Raw genomic sequence first — 21,221 nt, forward strand, 5'->3', positions numbered from 1 at the left:
TTCAAATGTAGATATGATAGAGTCCAGTAGGCTCAGGAATCTGTACATCAGTTGATTGACGGTTGAGAGGCGGGACCAAAGAGCCAGAGCGGTGCCTTCTCGCCATGCCCTGTGGCTGGGGGGATTGGTGCCCTGAAGCTACATAAACACCCTATACCCTCCGAAGTGGCAAAGGGAGTTAGGGGACAACAAGTACAACTAGGTGAGTACATAAACACACACACACACACACACCGGATATACAGTGTCCGGAACCAAGAATCATTATAACGGCGGAAGTGAAGAGCGGTGACTAAGCCTTGTCCAATACACCAACTGCGGGTGTTTGAAAGTTTCTGGTGTTTTGGAAGTTGGAAATATAGATAAGGGCCCAGTACTTACTTGGCTGGTAATGTGTTCCTTACGCCAGCACGAGGACGGGTACCCGGCGGTGCCCGGGCGCTCTCACCCCTCGTCTTTCCCCCCTTTTACTTTCTGACGCCGGAAAGCTCTTCAGGAACATCAACTTTATTTTAGCTCTTCTTTTGATCAGTGCTGCGCTCTGTGGCATGGCTGCCTACATCCCCAGGTACTGGTGCTGGTGTATTGGTGCAGGTACTAGGAGTGGTACAGTACTTGGTGTAGCTGTCGCAGTCGGTGTATTTGTTGTGGTTGATGTTGCAGTCGGTGTATTTGTTGTGGTTGATGTTGCAGTCGGTGTATTTGTTGTGGTTGGTGCTGATGTTGCAGTCGGTGTATTTGTTGTGGTTGGTGGTGGTGTTGCAGTCGGTGTATTTGTTGTGGTTGGTGGTGGTGTTGCAGTCGGTGTATTTGTTGTGGTTGGTGGTGATGTTGTAATCGGTGTATTTGTTGTGGTTGGTGGTGATGTTGTAATCGGTGTATTTGTTGTGGTTGGTGCAGATGTTACAGTCGGTGTATTTGTTGTGGTTGGTGCTGATGTTACAGTCGGTGTATTTGTTGTGGTTGGTGGTGGTGTCACAGTCGGTGCAGGTATTGACGTAGGGTTTACAGGTATTTATGAAGGTGTTACAGTGACTGTTGAATCCATAACCTATGTTTGTAGGTGTTTGCTGTAGTAGTGTTGGAGCGCGTGTGCGCCCACGCACATGTACAGTAACAGCAGCGTGACGGGGCGTGACGGGACACTCACCAGCACCTCACTCTCACACTTTCTACACCTGGCTACATCACACTACTCTCATATGTCTGCCGCCATCCTCGATTGTTTCAAGCGCGGGTTGGACATGTATATGAGTGGGATTGGGTGGTTATAAATAGGAGCTGCCTCGCATGGGCCAATAGGCCTTCTGCAGTTACCTTTGTTCTTATGCTCTTATGATCCTGCATACTGTTCATTGCTGCTCTCATAGCCACTATCGCTGGTAAGGATACAAGCCAAATCGGGAACAAGGCGATTTGCTACTGGATATTAAAACCTACCTCATAATACCCAAACTATGCTGACAGTGCTTTCCCCTGATAATTATCATACTTTAACCCAAAACAATCTAACCTAACCTAACCTAATCTAAGTTAATACATGTTTAGGTTCTGTATTTGCGGTACGTTGGTGAAGCATTTACCAACTCGTTCTTGACTCAAGTCCATTCCATCCAGCGGTCGACCCCACAGACGCATTCATAAATGTTTACATGCTGTTCATTTAAAACGGGAATTTTCTCAAATATAAATTAATATTATAATATATTAGCATATTGTGCATATATAGGGATACGTTAGGTTAGGTGTTTAGGTTCTGTTGGCGATTATTTGTATTTGTAGTACGTGGGTGAAGCATTTACAGCGTTGTGGTTCGAACAAAATTCGTCCGTGAAGCACTTGTTCAGGAAGTGTTCGAACGTCATCAGTTGTGAGTCGTGTGTAAACCGTTTTTCATTCATAAACAGGGGGTTTGGCGGGTGCATGGAATCACTTTTGGGTCTTTGGAGGACGGGCTGTTTACAGCGTTGGGGCTCGAACAGCGGTCGTCATTGAAGCATTTCTTGAGAAATAATCGAACGTCATCAGTTGTGAATCGTGCGTAAACCGTTTTTATTCATGAACAGTGGGGTTTTGCGCCAGGATTAACGAATATTTGACCTTTGTTGATGAGGACGGGTTGGGTTAGGCAGTCCGTCCTTATCATACTAGCTCTATGTCCTTCATACTTGCACTACGTCATTCATACTTGCACTACGTCAGTCATACTTGCACTACGTCATTCATACTTACACTACGTCAGTCATACTTGCACTACGTCGTTCATACTTGCACTACGTCAGTCATACTTGCACTACGTCATTCATACTTACACTACGTCAGTCATACTTGCACTACGTCGTTCATACTTGCACTACGTCAGTCATACTTGCACTACGTCATTCATACTTACACTACGTCAGTCATACTTGCATTACGTCGTTCATACTTGCACTACGTCAGTCATACTTGCACTACGTCATTCATACTTGCACTGCGTCAGTCATACTTGCACTGTGATTCATTTCTTCACACATATTTCGTATACCTTCACTGCGCCACATACTTGGCGCTGCTCTGCTGTTATTTGAACCAGGTTCACCAGACCGTCATATAGTCCACCACAACCCATATATGTCATGTTTCTCTGCCATCATCACTAACATCAGAAAGTTCGTCATCTCACGTGACTCAAATACGTATGTGGCTCAGCGCAGTGCGTCACAGTGCGTCACGACGGTGTCATATTTACGCCATGCGTCCGAAAGTCAGCACTGTGTTTGCTGACGTCTTTAAGACGCCACACACTCACCCCATGCGTCAGTAAGGCATCGCAGTGCGTCACATTTACGCCTAACGTCAGTAAGGCACCGCAGGGCGTGACAAGCACACTGTACGTCACTAAGACGTTACAGTACGAAGTACCGCGTGGCCAGCCTAATGTTCCAATAATGACAGGATGGTCTTCCTCGCGGGCGAGAATCTCCAAGGGAAAGTTTGCGGTTTCTAAATATATAAAAACATGGGGGCTTAATCGTTAGTGATGATGGACTTGGGAACCACCGTATCGTGTGGCGATAATTTGTGTATCATCTGCGGGTCTCCAAGGGTGCTGAGTGTATGTTGCATTATACCTTACTGGGAAAAAAGGGGTTCGATTACATTATGTCGTAACCTTACCACAAAGGTACAGGCGGCGTCTACCTAGTTACTGCAAGGGTACAGGTGGCGACTAACTAGTTACTACAAGGGTACAGGTAGCGTCTACCTAGTTACTACAAGGGTACAGGTGGCGACTACCTAGTTACCACAAGGGTACAGGCGGCGTCTAACTAGTTACTGCAAGGGTACAGGCGGCGTCTAACTAGTTACCACAAGAGTACAGGCGGCGTCTAACTAGTTACCACAAGGGTACAGGCGGCGTTTAACTAGTTACCACAAGGGTACAGGCGGCGTCTAACTAGTTACCACAAGAGTACAGGCGGCGTCTAACTAGTCTGCTAGTGTTGGAGTCTTTAGTTGCAGGCAGGTGAGGGTGCGTCATCCCTGCGTGTGCCTGTATCAACTCGGGACAGTAAACATGGAATGGAACACTTTTATCTTTCCTAAAGCTGTTCCATCGTCACTGTGAATTGTTGAGCGTTGATTCAGTTTTCTTCTCTGTGCAGACATTTATTTAGAAAGCGGAAAGTCCATTTACATTAGTGGTAGTGTGTAGGCAGGTGAGTGGCATGCTGCTGTCTCCAGCACTGGGTGTGTGCAGCAGACGCCCTCCATTACTGCATCTGCTACCACACCTGCTCCGCCAGCGGCTGCACCTGTGGCTGCAGGTGCAGCTGTAGCCGCAGGCAGCTGTAGCCGCAGGTAGCCGCAATCCCTACCATGTAGTTTTCTCAAGGTAACTCAGTATCAAATTCTTCCTCTACAATTGGTGTATTAATTTCTCATGTTCCAATTCTCAACTTATTTTTTATTAAAAGGTAAAGAAAATGCTTGTGATGCTCCAGATTAACCTTATATATATATATATATATATATATATATATATATATATATATATATATATATATATATATATATATATATATAACATTGTTTAAAACATCAAAAGAAATTCTCCTAACGTCTTATTATGTATTTCAACTAATAGATATATTTATATCAAATTTCAGCGTTTTTGTTTACAATACCATAGACAAATTCTGAGAACAAATATGAATTAGCATCTCGGTAAATTGATTTATCCTTTTGCCCAAATTGTTAACAAATTTCACCAGTACTACACATGTATAATGGTTAACTAAGGGCTTAATGTTTATCATAAGTGGTCGAGCCACTCGGGTGCTGGGGTGTTAACACACAGATGTACAGGTGCTGGGTGTTAACACACAGATGTACAGGTGCTGGGGTGTTAACACACAGATGTACAGGTGCTGGGGTGTTAACACACACATGTACAGGTGCTGGGGTGTTAACACACAGATGTATAGGTGCTGGGGTGTTAACACACAGATGTACAGGTGCTGGGGTGTTAACACACACATGTACAGGTGTTGGGTGTTAACACACACATGTACAGGTGCTGGGGTGTTAACACACACATGTACAGGTGCTGGGTGTTAACACACAGATGTACAGGTGCTGGGGTGTTAACACACACATGTACAGGTGCTGGGGTGTTAACACACAGATGTACAGGTGCTGGGGTGTTAACACACCTAGAGAAGGACAGTGTGTGGAGGGCCAGTCATCTTGTAGACCACCTCCCAGCACTTGGATTATTTTGAAGGAAATATCATCATGACTTTAGATTATTTACCGAAGATTGATAACTAGAAGAGGGTGTTGAGTGCCGTCTTCCGTGGGAACCAGCAATAACCTGAGCATGTCATCAAGCAGGGCGAGCAGGGAGGCTATATAATTCGTGAGTAATCTTATATCGGCGATGTTATGACACACACGCACGCTGCCCGATGTCCTTGACACACTACTCAGATTACGGATTTGAAGGCTAGATTTTTAAACTCAAAATGTATTTTTGCCATACGAGTTATGGTCGTTACGAAAGGATAGATAAATTGTCGTTTTGAGATTCGTTTATTTTGTGGTTCAGTGATGCTCACCGCGTATTTCTTCTCGTTGGCATCTAAGCTGAAACATTTGTCCCTTTGCAAAACCAGTTTTTCTATGATAGGTTCATAGAAATCCGGTTCTTGTGCTTGCAACCACCCTTGAACTTCATCTCAGCCGCTGTTGCAAATGCGTGCAGCCATCCCGAGGAGAAGTCCATGGTTCTTTGTGGAGTGTCATCCTTTTGCTTAACACCGGACCCACTGCGCACGCCATGCGGGAGGATGCTTGGGAATGTCTGGATTGGATTTGATGTCCAAAGGATTTGGAAAGGATATTGGCAGGGAGAAGGATGGGGCGGTGAAATTATAATAAATGTCTGGCAGTGAAAGTCGCCTTCTTCTTCACTAGTTCCGACCTCTAGCTTAGCGACTATCATCTGCTGGGCCTTGAAAAAATATCTTTCCAGACTCCATTTAGACAAATATTTCTTCAGCTGAAGATGAAGCTTGTAAGTCGTAGTGATCACATGGAGATGAGTTAGGTGAACCTGACATAATGCAGTTTGGTTTTATGATGAAATAGGTGACTATGTGAAGGAGCGGTGAAAGTATTACCAATATCCTCTTGAAATAAATGTCTTAAAAACCTATAATGGTTTACATTGTTATTTTCTGGTCACCCTTCGTATACTAGCAACCTCAGAAGTGAAAACCTGCAAGGATACAGATGGCTGCACAAGAGCGGTGAACGTGGCCAGAATTTACCTGAGGCCAGTATCGAGAGTTATGCTCCCACGGCCCAGACAGAGGCAAGGGATCTAGTAGCAGAGATGTCACCACACATGATGATGAAATGTTGTATGTCATGGGAGGTGTCTAACTGGGCTCTCCTGCAAGAGCTCACCCCACTCCAACATACTTTCCAATAATAAATATATTACTTTGTAGTCAGTATGTATGTTGTGTTTTGCCTCCTTAGAATCATGGAGTCCTTGTCCTTTAAAATGCAATGTGGCAATTTATAGGTGATGTTGTTACTTTATAATATGAGTATATATATATATATATATATATATATATATATATATATATATATATATATATATATATATATATATATATATATATGTGTGTGTGTGTGTGTGTGTGTGTGTGTGTGTGTGTGTGTGTGTGTGTGTGTGTGTGTGTGTGTGTGTATGTGTGTGTGTGTGTGTGTGTGTGTGTGTGTGTGTGTGTGTGTGTGTGTGTGTGTGTGTGTGTGTGTGTGCGTTATTTTGATAATTTAGACATTTGTGTTAGAGGTTACAAAATACACACAATGTAAATTACTGTTCAAAAACCTCTTCCAACTGCTCAGAAGTGGGTAGCACACCCACGATACAGTTGACATTTTAATTATGAATCGCCACATTGGTCAGCTTGCCCCTTGCTGCGACTACATCTGTAGTCGGTGAGCAGCCCGTCTCCTAAGGTTTCCCAACGTCAAGCAAACGGTCAATCTAAAGTGTCCTCTTCTAACCTACCAGAAGACACATAACTGACAACGGGACAGTACGTTACTTTCGCAAACCGCTTCCATTTTTCGGTACGACAATTTTTGGCCTTATGTAACGCATGCCTTATGTAATGCATTACACGCTCTGTTGGAAATTACTTATATTTGTAGTACGTCGAGGGTAAAGCATTTATGAGGTGCGATTCGAATGGAGGTCGTCAGCGAAGCACTGTTCGAGAAAAGTTCGAACATCATCAGTTGTGAGTCATGTGTAAACATTTTGTATTCATGAACAGTGGGTTTGGCTGCTAGATTAACGAGCATTTGGCTATTGTTTATAAGAACGGGCTGGCTGGGGGCATCAATCAAAATATAATCTAGAAAAGACAAATGTTTCTCATTTGGATAGGTTGTTAGTATCCCTTTTTTCTTATTTTAAACTGCTGCCATAACAGCGTGTACAACACCCCCCAAAAGGAAGAAAACCCGCCGAGTTGTTCATCCTGTCATTTGTACCCAGGCACAGCTGGGACTTCCTTACTTGTCTCAAGTGAACAGCTTACCAAACCAGAAGATTAACATTTGTCAACCCTTAAGTACTTACTTTATCTTGCTGGTGCGAAATGGGGAAATCTTTTAAGAACAGTATCTATATATGACATATAGTATTTTCCTAACTCCAGCAATGTGGGGTTTATTATTCTACACATATTCCTAATAACTCTTCGATGTTCACATTCTCTCAGGTAGTGGTCATGGCGGTGTCCATCACTCGTACCACAGATTCTGCAACTCCTCTGCTTCCAAATCTCTATGGATATTTGTACTCCAGACGTATTCTTGCTCTTAATGATTCTCGAGTGGGGGGGGGGCTGACATCTGAGTGGACAGCGCTTCAGATTCGCAGTCCTGAGGTTTCGGGTTCGATCCCCGGTGGAGGCGGAAACAAATGGGCAGATTTTTGTTCACCCTGATGCCCCTGTTACCTAGCAGTGAATAGGTACCTGGGAGTTAGATATTTGCTACGGGCTGTTTCCTGGGGGTGTGTAACAAAAAGGAGGCCTGGTCAAGGACCGGGCAGCGGGGACGCTAAGCCCTGAAATCATCCCAAGATAACCTCAAGATAACCTCCCGCGGCCACCTCCTCTTCGTCCATAATGATTAGGATTGCCAGCTGCAACCACATTGTACCAGCGTACAGCTTCACTGATTTGTTCTTCTATCCTCCTTTCCTCAGTAACCTTGTCGCGATGATATTACCTGATGATACCTCTAATTTGTAGAAGAGTCTTGGGTATGAAGTATGCCCAAGACTCTTCTACAAATTAGAGATATCATCAGGCAATATGTAGAAGAATCTATTTTCAAAACATATATTTCCATTCAAATTCAGATACGAAATTTCTTCACAATAGGATACCAATACTATTAAATTTAATACCGAAAGTCGAGAATTAAAGATTGTATTTTGTGATTCAAAACATATTAATTGTATAAATAAAATATCAATAAATGACTTTGAAAAGCAAAATGAGTATAGCTAGGCTGAGGATAACGATGGCGAGGATCTACTCTGAGACAAGCGCCGATGAGTGGGAGACTAGGAAGGGGTGAAAGCCAAGAAAGAAAGTTGAGCGCTTAGAACAAGAGAAAGCTACAAGAGGAGAAGAGGAACATTTAGGGTGGAACGGTGTCCAGTGCCTCTTTAGTCACATGACCGAGGGTAGGTGTGTTTATGAGAGGCAGCATTACACTCAATATGCAATAATACGTCTTATCACTGTATTATTGCATATTGACGGTACGCAATAATACAATGATACACAACCGAGACGGTAATGCACTGTGATAGTCTGATGAAAGTACTCGTGATGGGATTTATGGTGATAATTTACAGCGGAAGGTACATGGACGTATGAAACTGTGGCGAGGGAGGAGGGGGAACGAATGCACGAAACATGAATACGAAAGGTGTATCGGTTGAGGAAGGTCAACGAGAGGAATGAGGAAGAAGAATGAAAGTCAGGCGGTCAGATTCTCTCCCGAAAAATGTGTGTCGTGCCCAGCTCGGGTATGAACGAAGTACTAAGGCGCCCATAACATTCAGGGCGAATCTTCTATAGAGCTATGGGATATGACATCACAGCACATTCTTATTATGTACGACGGAAATTGGAAGCTTTTAGAAACTGTCAAATTACCGCATTTTCATGTGTGGTGGAGAGTGAGAGAGCAGTGAGGCGATGTATTAAGAAAAGCCTCCTGGCTATGTCTGTACTCCCTTAACACTCTCGCGCTAAAATATTGACCCTCAACACCGCGAAACGCTTTATGTTGACGCTAATATTTACATGGCTTAATATTTCGTTGATAATTAGCTGAACAAGTAAGTTAATACCACGCTTGTATAACCCGAATGGGGGAATTTTTTGTGTTAAATTTTCCATACATTTACACACTAGACAAATTTGCAACCTCCCTGGAAACACAAACCGAAACTATCTCTATTTTCCGCTTGTTACAACTTGTAATAAAGTTGTTACATTTTGGCTTAACGTGTTTATGACGTATTAGAACGTTGTTACAACTTGCTATAGTGGTTGTTATAACTGGTTAGGAGGTGTTAAAACTTGCTCGAACGTTGTACCAACGTCGTAGTTTCGGTGTGTGTTTGGCGGGCTGGTAGTCCATGCAGACATGTGTGCAACATGTAAATTACCATATGATATTCGGAAGTGTTTAAGAGTATTTGATGGGGTTACCTCTGATGTACTACACTTGTGATCAGGATGTCTTGAAAGGTATCATGTAATATCACGGTGGAAAAGATTATGACATTCTCCAAGCTCAGCTGCCTCTCCTATATCAAGCTTCCTCACAGGTATTACGGTAACATTGCAGCATCTTCCTTGTAAGTGCTATGTGTTTCCTACCTAGCAGAAGCACCACACTCAAAATTGTGACAATTATTTATATCAACTTAATCCATAATGTGCGACCTTTGGCAGGTAAAAACACCCAGAGTTGAAGCCTCTGGGCGGAACATCCTCCATCCTAGCAACTGAGACTAACGTCTCCTGCACTTTTCGTTGAGTCTACTTGTGCCTCATTCACAAATGGTTTCGACATATGGCGAGTGTCGCTACACCGAGGATTAGGACGTCTTTACACACAGAGATCACACTAACGTGATGCATCAAATGAACAAATCCACAAGAGCCGTGACGAGGATTCGAACCTGCGTCCGGGAGCATCCCAGACACTGCCTTAATCGACTGAGCTACGACAGGGTAAAAAGGTTGAAACCGAAGATTTGTTCATTAGGACGTCTATCTGGGTTGTTTACACCTACAACCAGCAACCCGTCCACGACTCAAGTCCATTACATCCAGTGGTCGACCCCACAGACGCATTCATAAACTTTTACATGCTGTTCAGTGAAAACGGGAATTTTCTCAAATATAAATTATTATTATAATATATTAGCATATTGTGCATATATAGGCATAGGTTAAGTTAGGTTAGGTGTTTAGGTTCTGTTGGTGATTATTTGTATTTGTAGTACGTGGGTGAAACATTTACAGCGTTGTGGTTCCAACAAAATTCGTCAGTGAAGCACTTGTTCCGGAAGTGTTCGAACGTCATCAGTTGTGAGTCAGCCCGTCCTCCAAACAAAGATCCAAAAGTAATTCCATCCACCCGTCAAACCCCCTGTTTATGAATGAAAAACGGTTTACTCACGACTCACAACTGATTTCGTTCGAACACTTCCGGAACAAGTGCTTCACTGACGAGTTTTGTTTGAACCACATCGCTATAAATGCTTCACCCACGTACTACAAATACGAATAATCGCCAACCGAACCTAAACACCTAACCTAACCTAACCTATGCCTATATATGCACAATATGCTAATATATTATAATAGTAATTTACATTTGAGAAAATTCCCGTTTTTACTGAACAGCATGTAAAAGTTTATGAATGCGTCTGTGGGGTCGACCGTTGGATGTAATGGACTTGAGTCGAGGACGGGTTGTGTGAGTCGTGTGTAAACCGTTTTTCATTCATAAACAGGGGGTTTGGCGGGTGCATGGAATCACTTTTGGGTCTTTGTTTAGATGACGGGCTGACAACCAGTGTCTTGTCTCTTAGTTGGCGCGCCCTCCGCTCACAGTTTTGTTGTGTCTTTGGGTTCTGTAACACAGTGGTTTACGTCATCTACTCACAATCGAGGAACCCGGGTTCAATCCCCAAGAAGGATAAAAACGGTTAGGCACGTTTTTTTTCACCTGATGCCTTTATTCACCTACTAGTTAAATGAGTCCTCAGGGGTTAGGCAACCGCAAGATGCAACTCATAAAATTTGTGTTGGTTACATCTTTGGGAAGGTCAGTAGCTGGCCTCAGTGGACCTTGACAACCTAAGTGCAGACTTCATGTCCCCGACAACATGAATTACAACTCATCCTCAGGCTATGCTCCTCCAAGCAACTCGTCCTCATCATCAAAGGCCATTGCTCGTTAATCCACCCGTTAAACCCCCTGTTTATGAATGAAAAACACTTTACACACGACTTACAAATGATGACTTTCTCGAAGTGCTTCGTTCACGTCCTCTGCTCGAATCGCACCTCTGCTTCAACCACGTGATGAATTTGCTGCTATTTTTAATTTCTACAATGTGATGATATTTTAATTTCAGCAGTGTGATGATATTTTTATCATCACACTGCTGAAATTAAATTTTTTATTTCTAGAGATCTAATTGTAAACATAGAGTTTTCCTACCTAAAACAATGACAAAGGCAGGCAGCAGGGAGCTCCAGGGCCGCTATCCGCCTGTATTGTTTGTTGTTGGTCCAGCTGCAGCGGTCGCGCCTGCTGCTTCACCTTTACAAATGGTCGTATTAACAGGTGAGAAAACGAGGCCAGGTAATCCAAGAGTTCACACGCACCGAGGGATGATTACGAGAGTTCTCATATTAGTGTGTTGCTTTCAAGAAAAAAATCTCACGAAGGGTTAATTTGGACACCGAGCATGGAGACGCTCCCATAAACCTGACCTCGTACTCCTCCAATCCAAACAAGAGCAACCTATCTATAGCTTAACGTCTTGGCCAATAGCGTGAGGAGGCGCGGAATGCTAGTATTTCCTCACATTATGTGAAAACTGTGTTTGGCTAGAGGGCTCTTGTTCCTCATCGAGGGAAGCCCAGAGGAGCTCTGCCACTCCCACGGTTACGCACGCTGCTTTACGTAAAGTAATTCCATAACGTAATTTCTTCACCTCGCCTGGAAAAAAAACGTAGATTACATTATCAGTTTTCCATACTTATGAATTTATGTATTTTCTCGTGAATTTATATGTTTCATGTCTGTACGTCTTATCTTGAGATGATTTCGGGGCTTAGTGTCCCCGCGGCCCGGTCCTTGACCAGGCCTCCACCCCCAGGAAGCAGCCCGTGACAGCTGACTAACACCCAGGTACCTATTTTACTGTTAGGTAACAGGGGCATAGGGTGAAAGAAACTTTTGCCCATTGTTTCTCTCCGGCGCCCGGGATCGAACCCGGGACCACAGGATCACAAGTCCAGCGTGCCGTCCGCTCGGCCGAACGGCTCCCGAAATTTGTATTAATATGTCGATTTTTAACGGAGTGATCGATTCCCTTCAAAATACGACGTATCTGAAGATCACAGTGTTCATCACGGTACTATGTGGGTACTCTGTAGTTGCATTTGCTTTGAGCTCCAACTATTGGGCTCCGCCTTTCAGCCATCTGATGTGATAACACCCGACCCGCTTGGGCTTGAATATCCATGTATGGCAGCTGTCTGCTGGACCATTCATAACGACCGGTCTGCTGGACCATTCATAACGACCGGTCTGCTGGACCATTCATAACGACCGGTCTGCTGGGCCATTCATAACGACCGGTCTGCTGGACCATTCATAACGACCGGTCTGCTGGACCATTCATAACGACCGGTCTGCTGGACCATTCATGACAGCTGATCTGCATTTACTGTATAATTTAGGCTTAAACATGTTCAATTGTCTTGGAAGTAATTAAGTGTTTTGGTAAGTTGCTCCACAAGTCAACTACCTCATTTCTAGACCATTGTTTGCCTATTTCCTTCGTCATTGTTTTGTTGTTCCCTCTGAACCCATTGTTTCACCCTCACGGCTTGCTGTGTGTAATATCTCTCCTCAAATAATTATAGTACTTAGAGTAACTATTTGGCCAAACGTTAGAAGTACGGGTTGAAGCCAAAATTGTTCACTTTTGTACTATTATATTAGGCCAAATATAATGCTAATTTTGTTTACAGATTAACCGAAGAACATAACCTGTACAGAGTCTAATAAGGCAAGCCTAGGCCAAACATGCACTATCATACGCCTAATTTAGTACATGTATGTGCTATACTAAGGCCTAGGAAATTGTATATCTGATTGACAAGCAGTGGTCTATGTTATCTGATATATCTGATTGACAACCGGGTGGTTTATACATCTCTGACTGACAATTTCCAGACGGGCTATATACATCTGATGGATGTAGTTGCAAGAAGTAATACTGACGTTTGTGAGGCGGGTTAAGTATAAGAGTAAGGGAGGGAAGAAGAGAGAGAGAGAGAGAGAGAGAGAGAGAGAGAGAGAGAGAGAGAGAGAGAGAGAGAGAGAGAGAGAGAGAGAGAGAGAGAGAGGGAAGGAGAGAGATATCATTAGTAAGAAGGGAGGGAGGGAGGAAGAGAGACCCCAGTAGCCAGGCTGCTATCATAACGGGTCATCCAGTGGTTCACCTTCGCCACCCAGTCTACTGCTGCGTTATACACATGTTCCGCCCGCCCAGGTGCCGGGGGGAGCCCCACGCCGGGAATAACAAGGACAACTGACGTACAGTCACTCCTTTATGACAGATGACTCTAAATATCTACCTTTTATGATAAACACCTTTAAATATCTACCTTTTCATGATAAATACCTATAAATATCTACATTTTTATGATAAACACTTTTAAATATCTACCTTTTCATGATAAATACCTTTAAATATCTACATTTTTATGATAACACTTCTAAATATCTACATTTTTATGATAAACACCTCTAAATATCTATATCTAAATGGGTAAATGCTTGTTCGGTAACAGGCTTGTTGATTTGTGAAACCAATTATCGCGTAACATAATAGAAGTAATATCCCTTGATTGTTTCAAGCGTAGGTTAGACATATATATGAATGAGATTGGGTAGATATAAAAAAAGAGCTGCCTCGTATGGGCCAATAGGCCTTCTGCAATTTCCTTGATCCATATGTTCTTAACAGCCTGACAGGCGCTCTGGCTGGGGTCGATATCGAGGCCCTGAGGTGATTTATTTATTTATTTATATACAAGAAGGTACATTGGGGTTAAGAGACTACATAGTAATGATGATTTTACATTCTTGTAAGTGACGCTGGCCTAGGGTGTCGGGCGGGTGGGGCAGGGAGCAGACAATGTATATTGACAATTTATATACAGTAAATATTGTTTATAATATAACTAATTTATATATATATATATATATATATATATATATATATATATATATATATATATATATATATATATATTTCCCACTCTATCTTTCGTCTCTTGTCACGTCTTGCTAAGTCTTCCCACTTTCTTCGTCAGTCTTATAATAACATGGAGCTGCGTTGCCTTCAAACAGTTTGGCTTTTATGGTTTTCGGTAGTACAGTCGGGTTCGTTTTGAACCCACAATCGAGAATTGCGGGTTCGAATCCCGGGAGGGACAGAAATGATTTGGTGCGTTTCCAGTCACCTAATGTTCCTGTTCACCTAGTAGGAAATAGTCATTCTAGGAGTTAGTCAGCATGTTGTGGGATTGCATCCTGGGATTGGTCAGTAATTCGACCTTGGAGAAGGGGTGGGGAGGGAGGGACCTCGATATAAATTTAACATGTATATATTCACTGGCTGCCTGTCCTCTGACACAATGAATTATGGATTATTATTATTACACACACATATAATACTACATATAATAATCACACACACACACATGTATGCGTCCTTGCACACACACTTATATCGTATCAAAGACAAGAGTTTCCGCCTTGCGTGTGGGTGGACGCACGAGCACTGGCGGACTCCAGGAAGTAAACACTACCTCACCAAGGCTGGCCACGGCCAAGCCTCATCAAAAACATTACCCAAATGATTTTTTAGATATTCAAATTCAAATTCAAATTCAAATGTTTATTCAGGTAAAGTACATACATACAAGAGGTTATACAAAAATTGATAGATTTATAGATAGAGCTAGTACATACAATGCCTAAAGCCACTATTACGCAAAGCGTTTCGGGCAGGAAAAACATTTAAAGACTAAAACTTAATACTAATTGAGATTAAAGTATATATATATAACATAAAAGTCAGACAAAATCAAGATAAAGAAAAGACACACTCAAGGACATAGACGGAGTAAAAGTAACTGATCTAGTTAGCTATGAGGATATATCAGGTCTAGCAGGTATTGTTGGTATATTAACATACATCAGCATATTACTGCTTGCCTACATGAGGGGGGGTTACAGAGTCTAGAGCCAGAATGAGAGAGAAAGTCTTCTCATCTTGTTCCATAATCCTTTCCTACCATGGCTGCCTTCTTGTCATGCATTACCCATCTGTCATGAACCACCCACTGTTAGTATCATGTACCACCTACTACCTACGTCTTATGGAACATCTACCTGTCATACTCCTTCTTCTTGTCACGTCCCAGCCACAACCATGCACCAGTCACCACCCCACCACCATTTATGCTCCAACCACTACCCTCTTACCATGCACTATTTACACCCCCCGCGTATCATGAACCACCTACACATATCGTGCACCATCAGAGTGTCAGGCACCACCCACTTCCCTCATGCTATGTACCACCCATTGCCCAAATGTTACGGCTGCACCATAATATATCCCCCCATGACAAAATGTCGTATATCGCTCAACTGCCATACATCATCATGCACTAGCCTCTTGTCACGCACCGTCTACCTACCATTTACTTACCTATGGGGCCTGGACAGCGCTTGGGATTCGTAGTCCTAAGGTTCCGGGTTCGATCCCCAGTGGAGGCGGAAACAAATAGGCACAGTTTCATTCACACCGATGCATCTGTTCACCTAGCCGTAAATAGGTACCTGGGAGTTAGACAGCTGCTACGGGCTGTGCAACAAAAAGGAGGCCTGGTCGAGGACCGGGCCGCGGGGACGCTAAGCCTCGAAATCATCTCAAGATAACCTCAAGATAAGATACCACACCAGAAGATCTTAAACTTCAGACCGGTGTCACTGAAATGCATTTCATAAGACGTATTGGGATATGTTATCAGAAAGAGGATGACGGAACACCTGGAGAGGACTAACTCTGTAGCTAAGAGCAGGGATTTAGAGACTGTAAAGGCGTGTCTGACGAACCAGACTGAGGTTTGCGACAGTCTCTGATACCGTCTCCTGTAAAAAGTTGATACGCGAGTTGTAGAACTAGGCTGGGATAACCTGGGAGGCACTGGACTGAGTTGGAGAGTATCTAACAAACAGGAAGCAGAGGATCATAGTGAGAGAGGAAGTGGCAAGCGGTTTCCCGTAGGGTTCATTGCTTGGACCCCAGCTGTTCCTGATTTACATAATTGACTTTCCGGAGGAGTAGTTAGGGTCGTACATGCCAATGTTTATACACCTAAAACTGGAAAGCAGACAGGCTCTGGGTCTGGGAGGACAAATGCCTGTTGGGGTATATAATTCGTTTATTCGGATGCCTGTGTGTATAAATATATATATATGGCTTGACCTTGTCCCTTTGTTTCGTCGTCGACTGAAACGTCGTCGTCTCTTCACTCTCTAGAGTGTGGTTTGGTCAACATATTTCAGCCACGTTATTGTGACTCCCCGTCTGTATATATGGCTTGTATCGAGGTCTTCCCAAGGTCGAAGCACTGACCCTTCCCAGGATGCAACCCCACAACCACCCACCTGTCATGCACCATCCACCTACCACCCACCTGATATAAACTATTCAGCTCCCTCGTTGCACGCACCATTCACATGTCAGGCACCACCCGTAACCACCCGTCGTGTACTATTAACTACTCGCATGTAATAACTCACCTCCTGGTATGCCCCATTAACCTGCCGTGCACCACCTGCAATACATATCCACCATTCACCACCTCGTGCACCACTAATCTACCGTGCATCATCCGTCTAACATGCACCATCAACCTGCCATGCACTCACACATCAACCTGCCATGCACTCACACCTGACGTCTACCAGTCACTTGTCAGGTATCCCCATGTACACCAGTCATGCATTACCTAACTGCCCATACACCTATGTAGTAGAGCCCAACAGCTCTACATGATAGGTGTATGGCATCCATATGGCGTGTATGGCAACAGATGGCATCCTTAACCTAACATACATCAATCATTATCTACTAGAATGCATCATCCACCTACCATTACCTTCTAGAGTGCATCATCCACCTACCATTACCTTCTAGAATGCATCATCCACCTACCAATACCTTCTAGAGTGCATCATCCACCTACCAATACCTTCTAGAGTGCATCATCCACCTACCATTACCTTCTAGAGTGCATCATCCACCTACCATTACCTTCTAGAGTGCATCATCCACCTACCATTACCTTCTAGAGTGCATCATCCACCTACCATTACCTTCTAGAGTGCATCATCCACCTACCATTACCTTCTAGAATGCATCATCCACCTACCATTACCTTCTAGAGTGCATCATCCACCTACCATTACCTTCTAGAATGCATTATCCACCTACCATTACCTTCTAGAGTGCATCATCCACCTACCATTACCTTCTAGAGTGCATCATCCACCTACCATTACCTTCTAGAGTGCATCATCCACCTACCATTACCTTCTAGAGTGCATCATCCACCTACCATGCACCACTTACTCTTCACCTGTTTTGTACCATTCACCTTTCATTCACCGCTTATTACCCACGTGTCATGCACGACCCACTACCCACCTGCCATGCCACGGTGAATGGGTCCTGTGTGTGTGGCGAATGCTGTGTGAGTTGTGAGTGTGTGTGTGATGAGAGGAGTGTGAGTGCATGGTGAGAGAATGTAATGTGGTGAGGGTGTAAGTGTGTGGTGTGAGAGTAATGAGAGTATGAATGTGTGGCGAGAAAGTGAAGTACGTGATTATAGTGAGTGTAGGGTTAGCATGTGCTGTGTGTGTGTGATGAGTGATTGTGTGGTGCGTTGATGAGTGATGAGTGAGAGAGTAAAGATTACCATGGGGTTGGGGGGGATGGAAGGCCACACCCACTCTCCGTTATCAGGCACCACCCCCACCCTTCCCTCCCTGCAGTCTCACCTATGTGTGCTTCCTTTCCAACTTTTGTCAATTTCTCTTATAATCTTACACGTCATTACCATATCTCCCTGTTCCTTTCTCCCGCATGTGTGGTTAAGTCCGGGTCTAACCTTCTAACTCGGCTCCCTCAGCTCAGGAACTATATTTGTTTTATATAGTTCAAAGTTTTAACATTTCGTTTTGTTCTTTTTTGCAGGTGAGAGGGGTCCGTCTAATTACCGAAAGCTACCACAAGCTTCACAAGCTTCACAAAGCTTCCTGGCAATACGTTAGTAATGAATAAATATGATATATTTACTCATTATAATGAGTTCCATGCCGCTGTTTGGAAAGCATCCATTTGGTACCCATATTATTACCTTATACGCGGGAAAGCTCGCCCCTACTGTGGTGCCGGTAACATAGTGTTCACGCCCCGCTCTTCCTCAAAAGTCCATTCAAATTTCAATTCAATAGGGAGAATATAACACCAGAATAAAGGAACAATACGAGTGAAGTGACTGCCGACCGCGGGACTCCAACCCGCGCGCACTAGTCATTTACACCACTGTTAGATTTGCATGGGTGAGGGCGGACAAGGGCATTCAAACCCGTGTTACAAGCATTGGAGTATGACCGGGTGGAATATATATATATATATATATATATATATATATATATATATATATATATATATATATATATATATATATATATATATATATATATATATATATATATATATATGCAAAACCCTGGAGCATACCACATGTGAGTGCTGACCACTCAGATTTTATTAACATTTATGTTAACTTTGTTTTGCATTTGTAAACCATGTTCTAAACCAATTTATTATTTTTTGCCACGCAATGTTTTTCAACTTTTATTAACACATATGAGTCTAAAAACCCAAGAACATATGAATACAGGAAATAAGTCTAGATTTATCCAGTCCATACCTGAAACGCTCATATGGATTGGCATCTACTTGGTAATCTTTCTTATTTCACATATACATTCTGAACCAGTTCTTATTTATTTTGAAACTAAATTTTTTCAAATTTAATTCAGTACTTCAGTTTCTATCGTAAGTTTATATTTGTATAAATTTTAAGTTTATTTTTGTATAACCATACACTGTATAAAACCTTATTAAACCCATTCATTTATTTAATGTTCAATTTAGCCAAATTTAGGGAGTCATAGGCCTTGAAAATTACAAAGTTGCTACTTTCTTTTAATTTTCTGAACAATATACAAATTGGTAAATCCGTTTGTGAAAAAGAAGTTACGATTGGATGGAATAGGATACAAAGATAATGGCACATCAATGTACGAAATACAGTAGAAGGATTTATATCTTGAAGTATCAGTAGTAGAAGGTCTTATGTTATCGTTCCATTTACCTTGAACTTGTGAGATCTTGCTTGCTGTAAAGTTATGGTCCCCATACTATCAAACGGATGCTAGTGAAGAATGACTAAGGAACCTTCCTTATGAAGAATAACATAGGTACCCTACATATGAAGAATGACTAAGGTACCTTCCACTTGAAGAATGACTAAAAAACTGTTCCATATGAAGAATGCCTAACAAAGCAGGCAATTTTAGTCTGGAAGAAAAATGTATTCAAATGTGTTACTGGTCGGGTAGCACTTTATTCATTAAACAATAGGTCAAATTTTCGTGGTCATTGTTGAGAAATGTTTCAAGTAATGTGAAGTTCTCGTGGATTTCCCCTCATGCTTAAACGGTGCTTATCACGGTTGACTGATCACCTGGCGATAAATGCCAAGGAAAGATAAGGTGATAGAGAATTTATTAACCATGAAACAAAAAGTGAGCAAAAAGTTGAGTGGGAGGGGGTAGGAATTGCCTAAGCTACTCTATCCCTTTGAGATGTATTTCTTTCTTATCTCAATAAACATACTTGAACTTGAACATAAGTTGAGTGACGAGAAGGAATGTGTTGGAATATGTGATAAACCATCAAACACTACATATGAATGAAAACAATACATTATCATAATACAGTCATAGCAGATTCACAACTTATAAGTCAAATACTGACCATAAGTCAGCATGTGATTTAAAATCTAAATAGGCATTTTCTGTCATGTTCAGAGCTATGACTTGAAAAGTGCTTCTCTCACTTTCAGTCATAAGTGTAAACACTCTTTATTCAACGTAATACTTTAACTAATCTTACCTAACCTAACTATGCATAAACGAACAATTTATAAAAATACTAATTTACATTTCAGAAAAAAACGTTTATTATACCGGATGGACGATTCATCCTGTCAGTTGGTTGTCTGTCTGCTGTAAAAGTCAAATACTGACTTATTTAAAACTAAGTAAGTCAGCATTTAACTTATAGCGTGTGCTGGAGGATGGGTTATCAGGCTTACATATAAATATGTAGCCTATCGGGAATATGAAAGAGGTTCTGATGAAAATGAAAAAAAAATGCACAGTATGTTTTTATCTATCAGTTACTCCGTAAGCGTGAAGTGTAGCAATGACCCGCGTCCAACCTTTAGTATACCTGCTGCGTTTTTAAATCTTTAAATGTTCGAATTGTGTCTTATTCTCGCTTGACATGTGAATATCTGTGACTTTTACGACTCCTTGTTTAAGATCTTTCTTCTTGTTGACCCTTATTAAAATTTACAAGGTGTAAATATCATGTTATTTGATAAAGCCTTACCGTTTATGCATTGTCAGGCGCCTTCAAAGAGATGTTGTTACTTTTAAAATTGGGAAAAATTGGTAAGGGAATTAAAAAAGAATTAAAATTGGTAAGGGAATAACAACATAACACTCCCGATTCTGCTGTATATTTGAACAACGAAAAGCAAAATATTACGATCCACATATCGAATACTTTATGAAGAACTCTTCCAAGCGAAGAGATGAATGTCTTTTATGCCTTCACATGCCCACTTGGGGACTGCTAGTTCCAACGTCGTCCCCGATGTATAGGCAAGACAACATCACATGATGAGTGACGCTGTCCAATAAACTAGCGACAATTTTAAAAGTAACAACATCTCTTTGAAGGCGCCTGACAATGCACAAACGGCAAGGCTTTATCAAATAACATGATATTTACACAACCAGATCATCACCAGAGATAGTCTGATAAACAACAATGAAATAATCGATAGATACAACGACAATTAGAAGACTAGATATCGGCGAAGCACTGCGTATCAGACAAACTCGGACAGCTATCAAGAGGCAAC

General features: G+C 42.3%; 1 protein-coding gene across 1 annotated transcript; it reads right to left on the reverse strand.

Moving 5' to 3' along the window:
* Positions 1–512: 512 nt before the first annotated feature.
* On the reverse strand, positions 513–1,445 carry LOC138358379 (cysteine-rich, acidic integral membrane protein-like). Its single transcript, XM_069316214.1, has 2 exons — positions 1,441–1,445; positions 513–1,035 (listed from the first exon to the last, which is right to left on the reverse strand). Exons 1-2 carry the CDS (start codon positions 1,443–1,445, stop codon positions 513–515), a joined length of 528 nt encoding a protein of 175 aa, XP_069172315.1.
* Between the last annotated feature and the right edge of the window lie 19,776 nt (positions 1,446–21,221).

The sequence above is a fragment of the Procambarus clarkii genome, chromosome 83 (assembly GCF_040958095.1).
Source record: "Procambarus clarkii isolate CNS0578487 chromosome 83, FALCON_Pclarkii_2.0, whole genome shotgun sequence".
Classification (NCBI taxonomy): Eukaryota; Metazoa; Arthropoda; class Malacostraca; order Decapoda; family Cambaridae; genus Procambarus; species Procambarus clarkii.